General features: G+C 36.1%; 1 protein-coding gene across 1 annotated transcript in view; it reads left to right on the top strand.

The window, feature by feature from the left end:
* The window catches only part of IFT80 (intraflagellar transport 80), a 111,189-nt gene that overhangs the window by 88,538 nt on the left and 4,886 nt on the right, over positions 1-17,765 (top strand). Inside the window, exons 13-19 of the mRNA XM_007454132.1 lie at positions 883-947; positions 2,714-2,849; positions 3,305-3,452; positions 4,787-4,958; positions 5,859-5,948; positions 6,039-6,211; positions 14,926-15,049. Of these exons, the coding sequence (XP_007454194.1) occupies positions 883-947; positions 2,714-2,849; positions 3,305-3,452; positions 4,787-4,958; positions 5,859-5,948; positions 6,039-6,211; positions 14,926-15,049 (908 nt within the window). The remainder of the gene's footprint in view (positions 1-882; positions 948-2,713; positions 2,850-3,304; positions 3,453-4,786; positions 4,959-5,858; positions 5,949-6,038; positions 6,212-14,925; positions 15,050-17,765) is intronic.

Below are 17,765 nucleotides of genomic sequence, written 5' to 3'. Positions count from 1 at the left end.
AAAAAAAAAAAAAAAAAAAAAAAAAAAAAAAAAAAGAGAATGGTCAGGAGTATCCAGTGCTGCTGGGAGGTCAAGACTAGAAGTAGACTCTTGAAGACTGAAAATAGACTCTTTGATTTGGCAACATAGGGGTCATTGGTGATCCATGCAAGAGCCTTTGCATCAGTGTAGTGAGGTTGAACATCAAGTTGTAATAGGTTGAAGAGTGGCTACATGATTGAACTCAATTTCCAGCTCCCCTCCCATTTCAGGGAGCTGAAAGTCCACACTCTATAATCACGTGCTTCGTCTTTCAGGTGACCAGCCCCTATCCTGAAGCTATCTAGGGAATAACCAAGGGTCTCTCGGTTAGCATAACAAAGACACTCCTATCACTCAGAAAATTCCAAGGGTTGATGAAGACCTGTGTCAGGAACTCAGGACAAAGACCACACAAATCAGTTATTACACATTAGTGTACCGACCACAGGGAATTGAAGAGTACATAACACATTGCGTGGTTGTATAGTATGCACTCAACATATTTTTCCTTTGTAAAATGATTGTCTGGGTTGTTATGTTGGTCTAAATCAGAGTTATGAAAATTACAAACTACATCCAGATTTGGACTTGCCACTGTTGATCCTATGGTGCGGTGATGCCATACCATTAATAACAATTCTAATTAGGGAATGTATGTTTTAGGAAGACATATTAAGTTCCACTGAGAAATATGACCTCATTACTAAGTAGGAATTTGATGCTGCTGCTGTTCTGTGCTGATAGGTATGCTGTGGTCCGAAGAGCTAAATAATTTCTCATTAGGATTATGATAACTCCATAGAAATTTACTAATAAAAATTCTAATGTAATACATTAACTAATGCTTTACTCTTTTTCAAGTAATCTTCCTCTTTGAGGCATCAACTGGAAAACCACTGGGAGATGGGAAGCTTCTTTCTCATAAGGTAATGGATATTAGCTATTTTTAATGTAAATAGCCATTTACTTTTTTTTTAATTAATGTTTTCATTTTAAGGAGGAAAACATGGAAATTAGTTTTATATTTAAAACCAGTGTGTGTTCTATATAGAGTATTTTGCCTAAAATATCATAAAGACTAAACATGAGTAAATTCTGTAATAGAAAGCTATATTTGCAAATTAACTGAATAAAAGAATCTGACATGTGTTTTTTGTTCAGGCTCTTCACTGCTTTTCAATAAAATGTTCTATCTTGATTAAACTTTTAGCACCTATAGAATCAGTAAATAAAAATGTGTTTATACTTCAAAACAGCTTGTAGGGCTTCCCTGGTGGCACAGTGGTTGAGAGTCCGCCTGCCGATGCAGGGAACATGGATTCATGCCCCGGTCCGGGAAGATCCCACATGCCGGAAAAAAAAAAAAAACACCTTGTGGTTTTCCCATTAACCTGCTCTTTTTTTAAAAAATAAATTTATTTATTTATGTATTTTTATTTTGGGCTGCATTGGATCTTCCTTGCTGCGCATGGGCTGTCTCTAGTTGCAGCGAGTGGAGGCTATTCTTCATTTTGGTGCGCGGGCTTCTCATTGTGGTGGCTTCTCTTGTTGTGGAACATGGGCTCTAGGCGCGTGGGCTTCAGTAGTTGTGGCTCGTGGGCTCTAGAGCGCAGGCTCAGTAGTTGTGGCACATGGGTTTGGTTGCTCTGCGGCATGTGGGATCTTCCCGGACCAGGGCTCGAACCTGTGTCCCCTGCATTGGCAGGCGGATTCTTAACCACTGTGCCACCACCAGGGAAGTCCCCATTGACCTGTTCTTAGCCAGCATTTTCTTTAGATTTTAAGACTGTAGTTAAACTGAAAAAAAAAAAATCTATAGAAATATAAAAAGATCCTGAATTGTGAACTGTTTATTGGTTTCTGATTTTTAGCCTTAAAATAAACAAATGAGCACATTTCATTGACTTATCCTTCTAATAAGTGATGTATTAGGGTTTAAAGATGCTTTTAACTTTATTATTCAGTGCTACCAGTGAAGTGTTACCCTATCTTTTATTTTTTTCTTTTTGTAATTATTAGTTTTAAAGTTAAATAACAAATATATTCAATGGTTCAGAAACAGAAAAGCATAAACAAGCATACAAGCATGAAAAAGTATGCCTGCTACACCTGTCAATACAGTTCCTTTCCATCAAGTAACTATCACTATTAATCTCCTTATATCCTTCCAGAAATATTTAGTGCATACACAGACAAAATTGATATATGTTCTTTTCTCCTTCTTTTACAAAAATATAACATATATATCTGCACTTTGCTTTTCTCACACAACACTCTGTTTCTGGAGATATTTTCATATCAATACATAAAGTGCTTTCCCAATCCTTTTTCTTCCCGCCATATAGTATAACATTTTATGGATGTATCAGAATTTGTTTAACTTGTGCCCAAGTGATGGACACACATGGAAATGTGTTTCAGCTTACAGAATTTCAAAATATACATTATTTTATAGTGTTTTAACAGGCATCTTTCCCTTGTAAATTAAAAAAAATGTAACTATACTTTAGCTTTTGAATTATTAGTATATTAGCAGTTAAATTATTTAACAGGGACATTTTATCATTATGAGTAGGTAAGTGATATTTAATTGATCTTTAAATAAACAAATGTTCTTATAATTAAACAATTAAAACAATCTAATGTCAAGCACTAAAACTAACCCAGAATTTTCCTTTTTTTTAAATTTTAGAATGAAATTTTGGAAATTGCTCTAGATCAAAAGGGACTTACCAATGATAGAAAAATTGCTTTCATTGATAAAAATAGAGATCTCTGTATCACTTCAGTGAAACGATTTGGGAAGGAAGAACAAATTATCAAACTTGGTAAAATAATTGTAATACATTTAAATTTTTGATTACTTTCAGCTTTCTTAGATCTACTCTGTCGTATATTATGCTAAATAGCTTACTTGCTTGAATGAATCTATGAATAATGCTTTGGTCTAATAACATTTCTTAAGAAATATTACTTCATAAGTATGTTCTTATGAAACGCTATTTAATTCCATTTTAATAGCAAGTCTTTAGCTGCTACAGCTAACTTGGCATTGAAAGAAAGACATGCAGATTAAAAATATAATGGTTCTGGGTAAAATATTCAAATTTATTTCCATAAATTTTTATGTGAATTTTTGTACATTTTCACCATTATGTGATCAGAAAATAGTCATACCTATGAGCAGTTAGTTAGGGTCTTGTACATCTGCTGATTTTAAAGGTGTATTTTTAATACTTATGTAATGGAACTAATAGTACATTAACATTCTTTTTAAAATAAGGAACAATGGTGCATAGTCTGGCGTGGAGTGATACATGCAACATCCTCTGTGGACTTCAAGATACTCGATTTACAGTGTGGTATTACCCCAATACAGTTTATGTGGACAGAGACATTTTGCCTAAAACATTATATGAAAGGGATGCAAGGTAACATTTTACTGCATAGGATTGTTTATTGTTTTAAATAAAACTAACAGAGTGTTGTGTTTCTGCCTCTAATTCAAGTCCTGCAAGATGTCTTTCACTTTACTTAGTCAACCAAATAAAATGGTTCAGCTAAAACTAGTTTAATGAGATTTAAGTGATGGAATCAAGTTGAAAGGGTCAGATAATACTATTTTATTTATTTATTCCTTAAATGAATATAATTCTTCCTTATATGGATATAATTTTCAGGTTTACTGTTGTTTAATGGTAACTCAGGTCATTTTTTCAGTGTGGTTTAGTTATTTTAATATAGGCACTCTTGGGCTTCCCTGGTGGCGCAGTGCTTGAGAGTCCGCCTGCCGATGCAGGAGACGCGGGTTCGTGCCCCGTTTCGGGAGGATCACACATGCCGCGGAGCGGCCGGGCCCGTGAGCCATGGCCACTGAGCCTGCGCATCCGGAGCCTGTGCTCCGCAAATGGGAGAGGCCACAACAGTGAGAGGCCCGCATAACGCAAGAAAAAAAAAAAAATATATAGGCACTCTTAAGATTTTTCTGTGATATATAACTTTGTGACAACCTTTTCTCTTTCCCAGATTATCATTGACCTTGAGACTTTCAGGAATGTATGTCTCTCTAGAATTGAATTCTTAAATTAATATTAAATATAGAAAAAATGTATACTGAAAAGCTTTTAAAATTTTTTATATTCTTCAGAAAATCAAATGCATTTATATTCCTAAATTCTCTAAGAAATAACAAGGAGATCTCTCACTCTTGACAAACTAGGTATACAAAGGCTTCTCAACTCCAAATCTTAGCTTAATTTTCAAATCTATTTTGAGTTCATTTTTAATATTCAAGCTCACAACATTAGCAAAACCAGAGAGGTATCCTATAAAAAAAATTTTAACTAATGAAGAGAAGTTAGTCTCTTTAAAGTTCACTGCTTGTTATTATGAGAAAATAATCTTGGAATCAGCTTAATTTTTAATGTTTATACTTTTAAAAGCTGAAGCTAAGTGCTTTAATCATTTGTGTGATTTACTTTAAAACTTAGAAAAAATCACTTCAAATGCTTTTAGGCATAGTTCTCAAATACGTAATAATTTGTTGCCATGTTAAAATGTTTGTATATTTTGCTTTAAGTGTGTATAGCTAGTTAGATTCAAACATTTGTTTAATATACATACATTCTCCCTGGAGTTTACTTTATTGGGAGTGCATTTTGGAGGTTGGAGATTTCATATGTATGTCAGGGGTCAACTCCCCAAATTTAATATATATGAAAAATTTTGCTCAGAATATAAATTGCACTTTTCCTTTTTTCAACAGTGAATTTAGTAAAAATCCCCATATCGTGAGTTTTGTTGGAAATCAGGTAACTATAAGAAGAGCTGATGGCTCACTGATTCACATCAGCATATCACCATATCCTGCTATTCTCCACGAATACGTAAGCAGTTCAAAATGGGAAGACGCTGTAAGACTTTGTCGTTTTGTTAAGGTACTTTACATTTCAGCTCCAAGTTGTGTATATATTGTATATTAGTTTATATAATATCTTTGTGCAAAATGAGAAATAGTAAGAGCTAAGGGCTGGAAAAATTGCAAATGGGATCACATCTTTTTTTTCAATAAGTGAAGACATGGGTGATACAGAGAGATAGGTGTTGTGTGATTTATTCGCTGAAGAAGCTATACTTTAAGTGAGTAGTTTCTTCTTACTGGTACATATAAAAACCTCTTATGGAACTTTTTTTTTAAAGTCAGATTCCCAAGTTCTGCCCTCCACAGAGATTCTAATTTATTAGATCCAGTGAGCCTGGGCATATTTTTAGGTTCCTCAGATGATTCGTACAGCTAAGGTTAAGAACCACTCACTACTTTAGATCAACATTTCCCAACCTGGTTGAATCAAGTCTTCCAAGCATATTTGACCACAGAACTCTTGTTTTACATTGGTTAATTCCCTTAGACTACACTTTTGTGAAAAGACTTTTAGATGCTTTTCCTTGCAATGGGTTGTTGGTGGCAATCTGCTATAATAGCGTTGTCGGAGAGACTTACTGTTTCTCTGGTTCCCTGTAGTTGCATTCTTTGACATTTCATCAAAAAGGCTGGAGGGCTTATAACCTTGAATTATGGTAACCTTTGATAATTAGAAATGAACATTTTCAAAAAACTTTATTCAAAACTTTCTCTATGTGTTATAAATATATTTTAACAAAGTAGCCACAATGAAATTTCCACATCATTAACCTATTGAATTATTGGTTTTTCAGTGCCATGCTCAGTGATTTTTTATTTTCCATTAAAATATAACTTTATTCTATTTTAATTCACTGTTTATTTTAAGGCAGTTCAGCCCTGTAGTTGAAATAATCGTTCTCATTTTTCACTTTAGGAGCAAACCATGTGGGCTTGCCTAGCTGCTATGGCAGTCGCTAATCGAGATATGACTACTGCAGAAATAGCTTACGCAGCAATTGGTGAAGTAAATAATGTTTACTTACATATATATGTTTGTGTGTTTTCCTTACCGTAATTTGTTACTATGCACTTCAAATATTTTTATTTTTTTTAGATTGATAAGGTTCAATACATCAATTCTATAAAAAATCTTCCATCTAAAGAATCAAAAATGGCCCACATATTAATGTTTAGTGGGAACATACAGGAGGCTGAAATGGTACTTCTTCAGGCTGGCCTTGTTTATCAAGCGATTCAGATCAATGTTAATCTCTACAACTGGGAAAGGTAATAAAAATGTTTTTCATCAATTCCAAAACCTGATTGATCTTAATGTATTCTTCTACCGACCACTTAGTAAATTACATCTTCCACTGTACTTAACAGTTTCCTAGTATCATAGAAGAATTTATTCACATTTATATTTGTGAGTAGTTTGCCATTAAAGATTTTTGCCTTCTCTGAATCATGATTGATTAGAAGTTGTCTGTGAAGAAGAAAAGAGAGTCTAGGATGTCTCCAGAATTTCTGATTTTAGTAACTGGATAGATGGTGGTAAGAATATGAGCAGATTTGGAAGAGATGTTGGATTTGAAATATTTGTGAAGAGATAAGTGATAATAGTTGATTATTGGACCTGGAGCTCAAGAACGATTTGAACTAGAGATGTCGATTTAGGAGTCATCAGCAAATGAATGGAAGCCAGAAGAATGGATGCAGTTGCCTGGAGAATGTGAGGAGTGAGAAGACATAAACTACTTTTATGGAATGGGTGAAAAAAAAGAGAAATCAGCTGAAAGATTGGGGTAAAGCAGTCAGACAGGCAGAGAGAGGAGCCAAGAAAGATTTGTGAAGCTAAGGAAGAGATACCAAAGGATTTGTAACGAGGAGTGGTCAGTAACCTTCCCCGCTGCCTTAGGCTTTGGGACAGGTTGCTTTCTGAGACTGAGTGGCAGGCTGCTCTTCTCTATGACATACTAGGTTTCTCTACTCATTCTCTCAGGTACGTCTCTCTCAGTGAACAAGGTTGTAGTGCTTATATGCACCTGAAGTTACTGTGTTACGAAGCTGGCATGTTGACTTTTCCAGGTTTGAAATGTCTTTCATCATCTTCGTCTCTCTCTGTACTCAAAAATAACCCATAAAGGGGCTTCCCTGGTGGCGCAGTGGTTGAGAGTCCGCCTGCCGATGCGGGGGGCGCGGGTTTGTGCCCCGGTCCGGGAGGATCCCACGTGCCCGCGGAGCGGCTGGGCCCGTGAGCCGTGGCCGCTGGGCCTGCGCGTCTGGAGCCTGTGCTCCGCAACGGGAGAGGCCACAGCAGTGAGAGGCCCGCGGCACCCAAAAAAAAAAAAAAAAAAAAAAAATAACCCATAAATCTTTCAATTACTGGCCCCTTACTTATAATCCCCTCAGATTAGAATTTTTATAGTCCTATCTCTATCTTCCCCTTGAATAGAAGTAAGAAAATGGCTAAAAAAGTAACAAATGGTAGTTAATTTTGTTATGCACATACTATAGTCTCTTTATTTAATTTATACATTAATTATCTACACTCTTCATACAATTCAGCCACCCTGTTTCTATCCTTTATTTTCACAAATTTGTTGTCATTGTTTGGCTATACAAAGGATCATGAAAGATGTTTTAGGTTCTACAAATATGAATAGGCCATTGTTCTTATCCTCAATTTATTCATAATTCACAAATATTAAAGTAACTATTTTGGAAAGAGACAGTATGAATAATTTTTTAAAACCCTGTATTAGAGAACTAACAGAAAATTGTATATACCATTACTAAGCCATGAGTTCCATGAGAAATAGGGAAGAATGGTGTTCACAGCATATTTTCAACTGATACTTTTGAGAAAATGTTTATGTTGATAAATGTTAGGCATCACTATTTATATAGCACTCTGAACACCATATAGTATAACAGATATTTTAAAAATCATCCTTGTATTAAAAAGCTTGCAACCTACTTAGGAATTCCATTTTATTGTCATTAGTAATAGTGAGCCTTCTATTTATTGAGTGTTTGTCATGTGCCAAGAATTGTGTTAAACACTTTCCTTATATCATCTCATTTGGTCATCACAACATCATACAAATGAGGAAGTTGAGGGTTACTCATAAGTAGCTGGCTGATCTAGGATTTGAACCTAAGTCTTCCAGTATCAAAGAGGACCTGAGTTTTCTGCTATTACCGCAATAAAATATATACTGCTGATACTACTACTTACATTGTTTTATAGGATTGATGTTTACCTCTTTTGTTATTTATCTTTGTAAATTTTATGTCACCTTTCACCTTTCAGATTATACACTTCTAGAAGGATAGAAACATTTTATCATTTTATATTATCTATATACGTAGTAGGTACTTAATATTCATGCTCTTAATCTTTATGCAATACTCTTAATCATTTTGCCTTGCACTTCCTCTACAAACATTGGGTGTAGGTACATACAGTATATAAATATCAGAGCAGGTCTGTGAAGCGTTTGCCTCTGATGGCTTCTATCGATGGCCTATAATACAGCCCTTTGAACATTTCTCATACCTCCTTGACCTAAGTGAAAATTACCTCTTTCCAGAGGACACTCCTTCCCTACCAGTCCTCTCAGATGGAGTCAGTTTATTCTCTCTGACTCCACATTCCTTAGGTCTGGGTGTGAGTGCAGTTGGTGTCCTTTTTGCCTCCCCTGTCTTTACTTCTCTTGTAAAATCTCTGATCCTTTGAGACTTAGGTCATGTGACTATACTTATTCTCTGCTGCTAACTTCACATCTTCCCTACTATCCGTACATCCTGCTATCTGTGCCACTTCTTCCCCTCCTCCAGTTTTCAGCAAATGACTCTGCCTTAAGATAATAGATCTCAGGGAGAGGGACAAAGAGATCTAATGGGGAAAGAGAACGAATGCTGGGTGCTCCTCCGTTCCCCCTATCTACCTGGCATCTCCTTTTCTTATGCTTTGTGTTTTTCATCTAAACTATAAACCAGTGGGTTGGTCAAGTGCTGGTAGACCTTTAAGCCTGCCTGGTACGTCAATAAACGCCAAGGAGCGTTGTTCAAGGCTCCTGATTACTATTTGCACACTTAAGACTCCCAAATATGCATCTTTCTTCTAGCCCTCTGTCCTGCCCATGTTTGCTTCCAGAACCCAGTTATCCACCTGCCTATTCAGCATTTCCATTGGCTGTCTCATATGTTTGAGTTCAAATTTATATTTATTCCCTCATAATCTTGGTTCTCTTCCAGAGTAATCTATCTTATCTTTTCAGTCTACCCAAAGCTGGAAATTTAGGAGTTACTTTTGACATTTTTCTTACCCTCTTTCCCCCATACTCCAATTACCAACCATTTTCCCTCTCAAATACCTCTGGCACTCATCCACTTTACTACCAGCACCCTTATCTAAGCTGATCCAAGTTTTTCTTTTTTCTTTCTTTTTTTTTTTTGGCCACACCGTGCGAGCATCTTAGTTCCCCGACCAGGGCTTGAATCCACACCCCATGCAGTGAAAGTGTGGAGTTTTAACCACTGGATCTCCAGGGAATTCCCTGATCCAAGTTTTTCTTAATAAAACATCATCATTGGTCTCTCTGCACCTACCTTGTCCTTTTCCTATCCATTCTTCACACTGTAGTCATAGTGATCTTTTCACAATGGAAATCATCATGTCACTCTTGACCCCTGACTCACTTAAATGAAACCCATAGTTTCCCATCACTTTTAGCATAAATATCAAAGACTGGATAAGAATGACTTCAGATAATCAGCAGAAGTAATTATAACTGCTAAGAAACTCTTAAAAATCTTATGTATTGTCTTCATTTCCAAATTCTGCAGATATTTCTGAAACCAGTTGGAATATTTCTTCCTAATGCATATTCATTCGTTCAGCAGATATTTATCGAATGTCTGCCATACCAGACATATTTAGATATAACATGGAGATCTGCTTAAAACAACAACAACAGCAGTCTTTTGGTGAAATGTCTGGTCATTTTTTTAAAAAAGTATTTATTTATTTTTTAATTTGTTTGTTTGCGCCAGCTCCTTAGTTGCAGCACGTGGGCTCCTTAGTTGCGGCATGCTAACTCTTAGTTGTGACATGCATGTGGGATCTAGTTCCCAGACCAGGGATCGAACCTGGACCCCGTGCATTGGGAGCACAGAGTCTTAACCACTGAGCCACCAGGGAAGTCCCACGTCTGGTCATTTTTAATGACTTGTTCAAAAGGGCTGCTGAATGGGACAAAGACAAATGTAGTGGTTAAGAACGGGGGCTTTGAAATAAGACCTGGGTTTGATTTCTGGTTCTGCACTTACTAGTCCTGTGATCTTGGACAGATTAGTGAGGCTCTGTAAGCCTCTGTTTCCTTGTGTTTAAAATGGTGATAATAACAAAAACCACATGTTTGTTGTCGGGATTAGGTAAAATAGCATGTGAAAATCTCTTAGCATACTGCCTGATACATAGTAAGCCTTCAATAAATGGTGGCTACTATTCATTCTTTAATTATTTATTGAATGTCTCTAGTGTGCCAGGTTTTAGGCATGGGGGGATATAGCAATGAACAAAACTGACAAAGTTCTGTGATGACAATTTTGATTCTAAATGATATAGTTAATATAAAAAAATAGAAGTAAGAGGGATAAATACTTGGATCCAGTATAGGAATCAGCTTATAACAACATAATCCAAAGAATGGCTTGCGTAGAGAGTAGAATAATCCCCATCTGCGAAGATATTCAAACATAGGACGATGATAAAATTATGTGACTGATTGATTAATTAATAATAGACTTCTTGCATGCCTATCTATGTAGATGGTGTCCTTTTAAAAATGATCTTATTTTTTCTCCACATGTATTACCCTCTTCTGGGAGTGAGTAAATAATTGTTCTCATAAACTAAGACTTCCAGAACTGGTTTATGTTATCGAATAGTGTTTTGAGTTTTTTAAAAAATTTTGAGTGTTGTGTATATTCCAGGAAAGTCTGGCAGGGCTTTAATTTGTCTGTGTCTTTCATCAGGAGGGTAAGCCCACATTTGGTATCTGTGTAGAACCTAAGCTGTACTGGATGGTAAATTTTTGTGTAGGGTAAGTGGGGAGGGCTGGGTGGTGACTAAGCTGTCTAACAATTTGGATTTGTTGAGTTTTAGTTACCTTTGTGTATCCAGTTCATGAGGGCCAGCAGGAGTGGGATATACAGGTGTGAAGTTGAGGGGAGGTCCTAGACATTGGGGGAAAGCCACTGAGGGGATTATCGGCCTTTGGAGTAGCTGCGGCCATGAGTGTGGCTCAAGAATTTAAAGAAGGAAAAAGAAAAGAGGGCAGCAGGCAGATTTCCCCTGAAATTCAACACTTAATGATCTGGTTGAAGAGGAGGATTCAGCGAAAGAGATCAGGAGGGACCAAAAAAGATGGAATTTAAAAACTATTTATTATGGAAAATTTCAAATGTATACAAAAGTAAAGAGAATAGTATAATGAATCTCCATGTACCCATCACTCAGCTTCAACAGTTATCAATTTGTGAAAAATCTCTACTCCTCTATCCCTCCCCACAATTTTTTTTTTTGTGGTACGCGGGCCTCTCACTGTTGTGGCCTCTCCCATTGCGGAGCAACAGGCTCCGGACGCGGCTCACGGGCCCAGCCGCTCCGTGGCATGTGGGATCTTCCCGGACCGGGGCACGAACCCGTGTCCCCTGCATCAGCAGGCGGACTCTCAGACACTGCACTACCAGGGAAGCCCTCCCCACAATTTTTAAAAGCAAATCCCAGTCATCATATCATTTTATCTATGAATATTTCAGTATGTATCTTAAAGACTTTTTTAATCCAGCCACAGTATCATGATCACACTTTTAAAAGTTAACAATAGTTCTATTCAGTGTGCTTGTTTCTCTGATTGTCTCATAAATGTTTTGTTTTGTTTTATGGTTTGTTTGATTCAGGATTCATAAAATATTCATACATTTTGATTGGTTGATACATTCTTAGGTTTCTTTTCATCTATAGGTTCTCCTATTTCTTTTTTGTGTTTTCTTGCTATTTTCCCACCTGGGCCTGTAGAATTCTGGAAGGATAGAATTTAAGTATTGGGTGTTAAATATATTAGATTGCTTTTAGGATCCCTGAATTTCTATATTTGTTTAAATCCTTTAGAAGGGAACAGATGTTACTTTGTTAGTATGGGTTATTCTATTTGAGAAGCATAGTCTTGCTGCTTTGTGCTTCCTTCCTTTATATTTGATCTTGAAAATTGCCTGCAGCCTAATACGATGCAGCCCTTGAGGAGTAGTAGATATGCAAGTTATCTATTTGACATTCACTTTGGACATTTGGTGGTAGTCTGTTTTCAAAAACTGAGGTTAAGAGAGGTAGAAACTCCAGGTATGCATATTGATCCTTTATGTAAGTATTAATAAAAATAGTTTTTCTACTTATACCAGTTATATAAAGTGATTTTGCTTCATTCAAGTTATGCAAAAAAATTATATTTTGAAGTTATAACATCTTTTAATGTAACTTCCTTCTGTTTAAAATTAGAGAGGATACATGGATTTTTTCCAGCCCCATAATCTAATGTTACATTTGTTTGGTTGCTGAATAACCATTTTAAAGCTAGAGACATACTGTTCCCATAACTCTTAGATAATTTGGAGTAAATTCCCTCCTAAATGTGGTAGAGAAACATTTTTTACCCAGTGTGTGCTTTTAGAGAACATTTAAAATAGCACATATCACTTGAATGTTTAACTTTAGCTATTGCTTTTCAATCAGATAATTAATATATATTTTATAATAAGAATAATGACTGTAACAGCAGATAGTTCTTAGCATCTAATTGCAGGATTAGGAACTTCCCTTGCAGCCCAGTGGTTAAGACTTTGCCTTCCAATGCAGGGGGTATGGGTTCGATCCCTGTTTGGGGAGCTAAGATCCCACAAGCCTCACAGCCAAAAAACCCAAAACATAAAACAGAAGCAATATTGTAACAAATTCAATAAAGACTTTAAAAATGGTCCACATAAAAAAATCTTAAGAAAAAATAAATGCAGCATTAGACATCATAGTCTATCCTTTCTTTCTACATAATTAAATGTGTTGATGTTCCATAACAAAGTCTCTCTTTGGAATTTTTGAAAAGCCCCAACCCAGAATAGATGCTTACGTATTCCCCACTTAGAACACCTCCAGTTTTGCACAGTCGAGAACTCCTTCCCCCATCATGTACAATCATAAAGAAAGAATGGGAACTGGAACTTCTAAGGTGCCGGCGAGGTTGTTCACCAGAGTCTCCACTCACACACACAACACGGGAAGCAGAGCCTTAGGGAAGAAGAGGGGGCTGATGTGAGAGAGGGCTAGAAGAATTAAGGCATCTTTACTTCTGTTTCTCAACTTTTGAGCCTCTATAGATCGTTTCTTGCCTTCTCTTGTTTTCTACTTTTGTTCCTCTGTATCCTAATACCTCTGCATTTTTTCTGTGTGTCTTCTTTTTCTCTGAAAGACATAAAGTCACAGAGGAATGAGGGAACTTTGTGAGGAGTTTGTGATGGGTAGCAAATATCCTTGGATTTAGCAATATTGTTTATGCCAATATATTTTTGTAAGAAATCATTGTACTGAACTTTGACATTATCATTTGTATTATACATGACTTACATTCATAATTTATCATATTGTCTTTAATATCTCAATTGTCTATCATTTGTCAATTAATACACACATAATATCTAAAATACTTTTTTTTTAAGTGAAATTTAGTTTACGTCAAACCAAAGCATGCTAAGAATCAAACAAATTTTCCTACTAAACAGTCACACATTGCAAAAATTCTAGTCAGTAGTCAGTTTTGTCTAAAACAACAAGTTCATAATAGTTGGCTCTGATAAACCATCACTGGCCTATTCAGAAATCATGTGTTATATTAGAAAGCAAGAGAACTTGAGAAATAATGTACTTTGACTATTATGATGACTGTTTCCCATACTTTAAAACAGGATAACAATGAACAGTGTAGGAGAGCTATATTCTACTAGATTGTTCCTGCCTCAGCTAATATGAGTTATGCATAGGATCACGGGCTGAGTTGCTGTCCAAAACCTACATGCCAAAATAGGCCTGGAACTGAAGAATAATCTTTTCATCTCCCTCCAAATTATCAATATATAGATTTTATGCCTTTGGTGTTATAACAGTGATTTTAACAATTCATTTAGTTCTTGTCTGCTATTTAAATAAAATATTACCTTAAAATAACTTGGTTACATAGATAAATAGATATTAATTAACTTATAAAATTTAAATAAATGGCTATTAACTTTTTCTAAGAATCAAATGGCAAAAGGCATTTTGTCAGACTTTTATTATCCTCAAATTTTATTTTCATAATATTTTTAATTTACTGTACTAATAATAAGGATAAGTAAGGATATCAGTATTTAGTTGAATATTGAACAGAATAAATTCATTACTGACTTAAAAAATGGTCAAGATAGTCGAACCACTTACATTAGGGGAGTTCATTCACTTGAATTTTATTATGATTTCAATGAATTTTTCAGTGAACATTTATGATACATACACTCTGTAGTACTCACCAAAGAGAAATGAAACCCAGATCTCCCTTCAATAAATGTATAGGTTAGTGGAAGGAACAGATTCAAAATAGTTACAATACACTGTAAGCAGAGCTGAAATAATAGTATGTATAAAATGTTCTGTAGCACAGATAAGATATAATGGTCATTTATTTCTACAAGGAGAGCTGGTCAGGGAGGAGAGATCATGTTTGGTCTGGACCCTGAAGTATAAATAGGAATGTGCAAGATGGATAAGGTAGGGAATGACGTACCTTTCATATTGAGGGAGGAGTGGAGGGATCAATGTAGACTCTCCCACCCTTTCACCCCGAAACTCCACTGCCCATAGAGGCTAACACAGCAGTGCGGATAATCTGTTTTCTTTCTCATTGTAGGGCACTTGAATTAGCTGTTAAATACAAAACACATGTTGATACAGTGCTGGCCTACCGACAAAAGTTTTTGGAGACATTTGGTAAACAGGAAACTAATAAACGATACCTGCAGTATGCAGAAGGTGTAAGTATTATGCAGTATTTGATAATAATGTATATGCTTTATAAGTATGTATTATTCATCCTAATGCAACAAAATTTGAATAATTCTTACCATAATCTCTAAAAAAAACTACTTTTTGCCTTTCAATGTTAGTCTTATTTTGACTATGTAATTATATTACTGAATATTTTTCTGGACTCTTATAGCCATATTTTGATTAACTCAAGTCTGGTTTTGATTTGTGTTAAGGTTGTGTGCTAACTGATATTTTTAGATAAACAGTATAAATGGCAAGGATAAAGGCTTCTAGCTCCTGAATTTTGTCTTCTACCAGCTGCCCTTTCTGCTCCAGGGGAAATACATAAGCACAGAGGGCACTGGCCAGAAAATGGATACTTTGCCACTTTGCAGATTCTATCTAGGGAGCTCAGTTGCACTTCAAAAGGTGCCTGGCCTGGGTAGACTTCACCACCTAGAACAAAAGAATGCTAACCCTTTGCCTCTCAAGTTCTACCAGAATATAAGGTTTTATAAACCCAATTAGAAAAAAGCCATTCCAGTACATATCAGCACACAGGAGAGCCAGAACAAGGGCGTTTGTCCCAGCGCCTAGAGCAGAAAAGATTGTGGCCACCTGCCCAGATCCTTCTATACTCAAGTGGCAGAAATAGAGCTCACCTGTAGCCATGCAGATCCAAGAGACTTGTAATCCCAAAGCAGGGCCAACCTTGCTCCCAGCTCTGTGAACTAGTTGATTCCTTTAGCCTTTTAGTCATTCATTTATTCAAAAAATGTTTATGAGTACTAACTCCAGGCCAGGCACTATGCTATGTGTTGAAACAGATATGGCTTCTGTCTTCATGGAGCTTATAGACTGTGGGAGTGCTCCTCCTTGGGGATAGAATAAAATGGAATGTTCTGATTTATCGTAGGGGGCAGAATATATAAGAATATATAAGGAAAGAAGATGTAGAGAGAAGGCACCTACTAAAGGCAACATTATCCATTTGCCGTATTTAGAATATTGAGTGTCATGAACCACATTTTTGGACTTCAGACCAGTTTTCAGGGTAATGAAGCCTTTGGGGCCATTCTTAGTTCTGCAGTGCAACTTTATCATCTGGATCCAGGATAGACACAAGTTGTGGGTTTCTTGGTGTTAAGGGATGTATTTTATAGAAGCTCCACAAAATTTTTTTTGTTTGATTCAGAACTGTTTACTACTGAAATGGATCCTTCGGGAGTGTGGGCTATGAGGGCTTCCCTGGGAGCTCTGAGGGCTATACTCTCAATTCACAGAATATGACAGCAGCCACCAGCACTGAGTGCTAAGCAGCCCAGAGATTCAGTAGTCACCTCATCTTTTTTGTCCCAGTTTTGAAAATATGACAGTATGTTAAAAATGAGCACCCACCTTAAATTTACTTTATTGTATAATTTTTAAGCAGATTAATACTACTCTGCTTCCTCTTCATCATCATTACTAACAATATTATTTTCACTGTGTTCACATTAGGTGCTTTTGAGGACATAAAAAATATAGTTTTTACCCTCAAGGAAATTATATTTCAGATATTAAAAACTTAACATTCATATCTTCTTTTTCATTATATACGTATTCACCTATAACTAACATATGATACCTCAGTCACAAGACTAGTAGAAATGTTCAAAGTGGGAGAATCAGAACAGCACGGCTTTTTTTGGTATTTTGTTTTCTTTTCATCCTGAAACTATATAGGTTACTTTGACTCTCTATGGCACTATGTTCTGGTTTCCACCTTTTCTTCTCCACAGATGTAATTTGGAAGTTAACTAGAAATCATAAAGCAGTATTTTAAGATGAAAATTATCTTTGACTTAAAAATTATCTTAGCCAAAATTGTGATTATATAAACTCTTTATTTCAGAACTGAGAATTGAATAGAAAAAGATCATTCTTAAAAAGAAATTTATTCTCGCTATCTGGTGAACTCAAATGGGCTCACAACGCATAGCGTAAAAGTTTATAAGAAGTGAAGTTTGACATACATTTATATTTATGAGCCCTGAAATGTTATTTTGGCCTTTCTAGTTTAAAATATGGAAATCTGAGATCCATACACGGTGTACTATCTTCTAAGAACCCCATTAGAGTCATTATACCTGCTCTACAAGGGTGTTCAGTAAGTATTTGTAAAATAATTTATGAGTCTGGCAAATAAAGTCCACTTGAGGAATACATTCAATCTACTGAATACATACTCTGTACAGGAAGAGAAGTAGAAGAGACAGGAAATGTTTAAAGCATTATGCTAGGAGAAAGAAAAAAGAGGGATAAACAGGAGAGAAAATAACGAGAGATTGTTAAGTGATAGCTCATTTGCTGGATAATTAGTTACCTTTTATTCATTCAGTATTTACTGAGCACCTCCTGCAGACAATGTACTCTCCTTGGTGGTTGGGATATAATAGTAAACCTGGCAAACACTGACCCTCTTGAAACTTATATTCAAATGGAGGTGATAGTTAATTATACAGTTAATTGTTCATTTCAGTTGTGATAAATGCCTCGAAGGTAGTGTACATAGTGCTGTAAGACTTTATGAATGACAGGCCTGACCTGGGGTGGGGGGGATCAGCAGATTTTTCTAAGCAAAGCAATTGCTATTTGAGCTGAGCTGTAAAGAATGGATAGTAGAAGCTGACTGAGGGTGTGGGGGGAGGGTGTGGCGATGGCCGTGTTCTAGGCAGAGGG

The sequence above is a fragment of the Lipotes vexillifer genome, unplaced genomic scaffold (genome assembly GCF_000442215.2).
Source record: "Lipotes vexillifer unplaced genomic scaffold, Lipotes_vexillifer_v1.1 scaffold641, whole genome shotgun sequence".
In the NCBI taxonomy this organism is placed as follows: Eukaryota; Metazoa; Chordata; class Mammalia; order Artiodactyla; family Lipotidae; genus Lipotes; species Lipotes vexillifer.
This window is presented reverse-complemented; position numbering and strand designations above follow the sequence as displayed.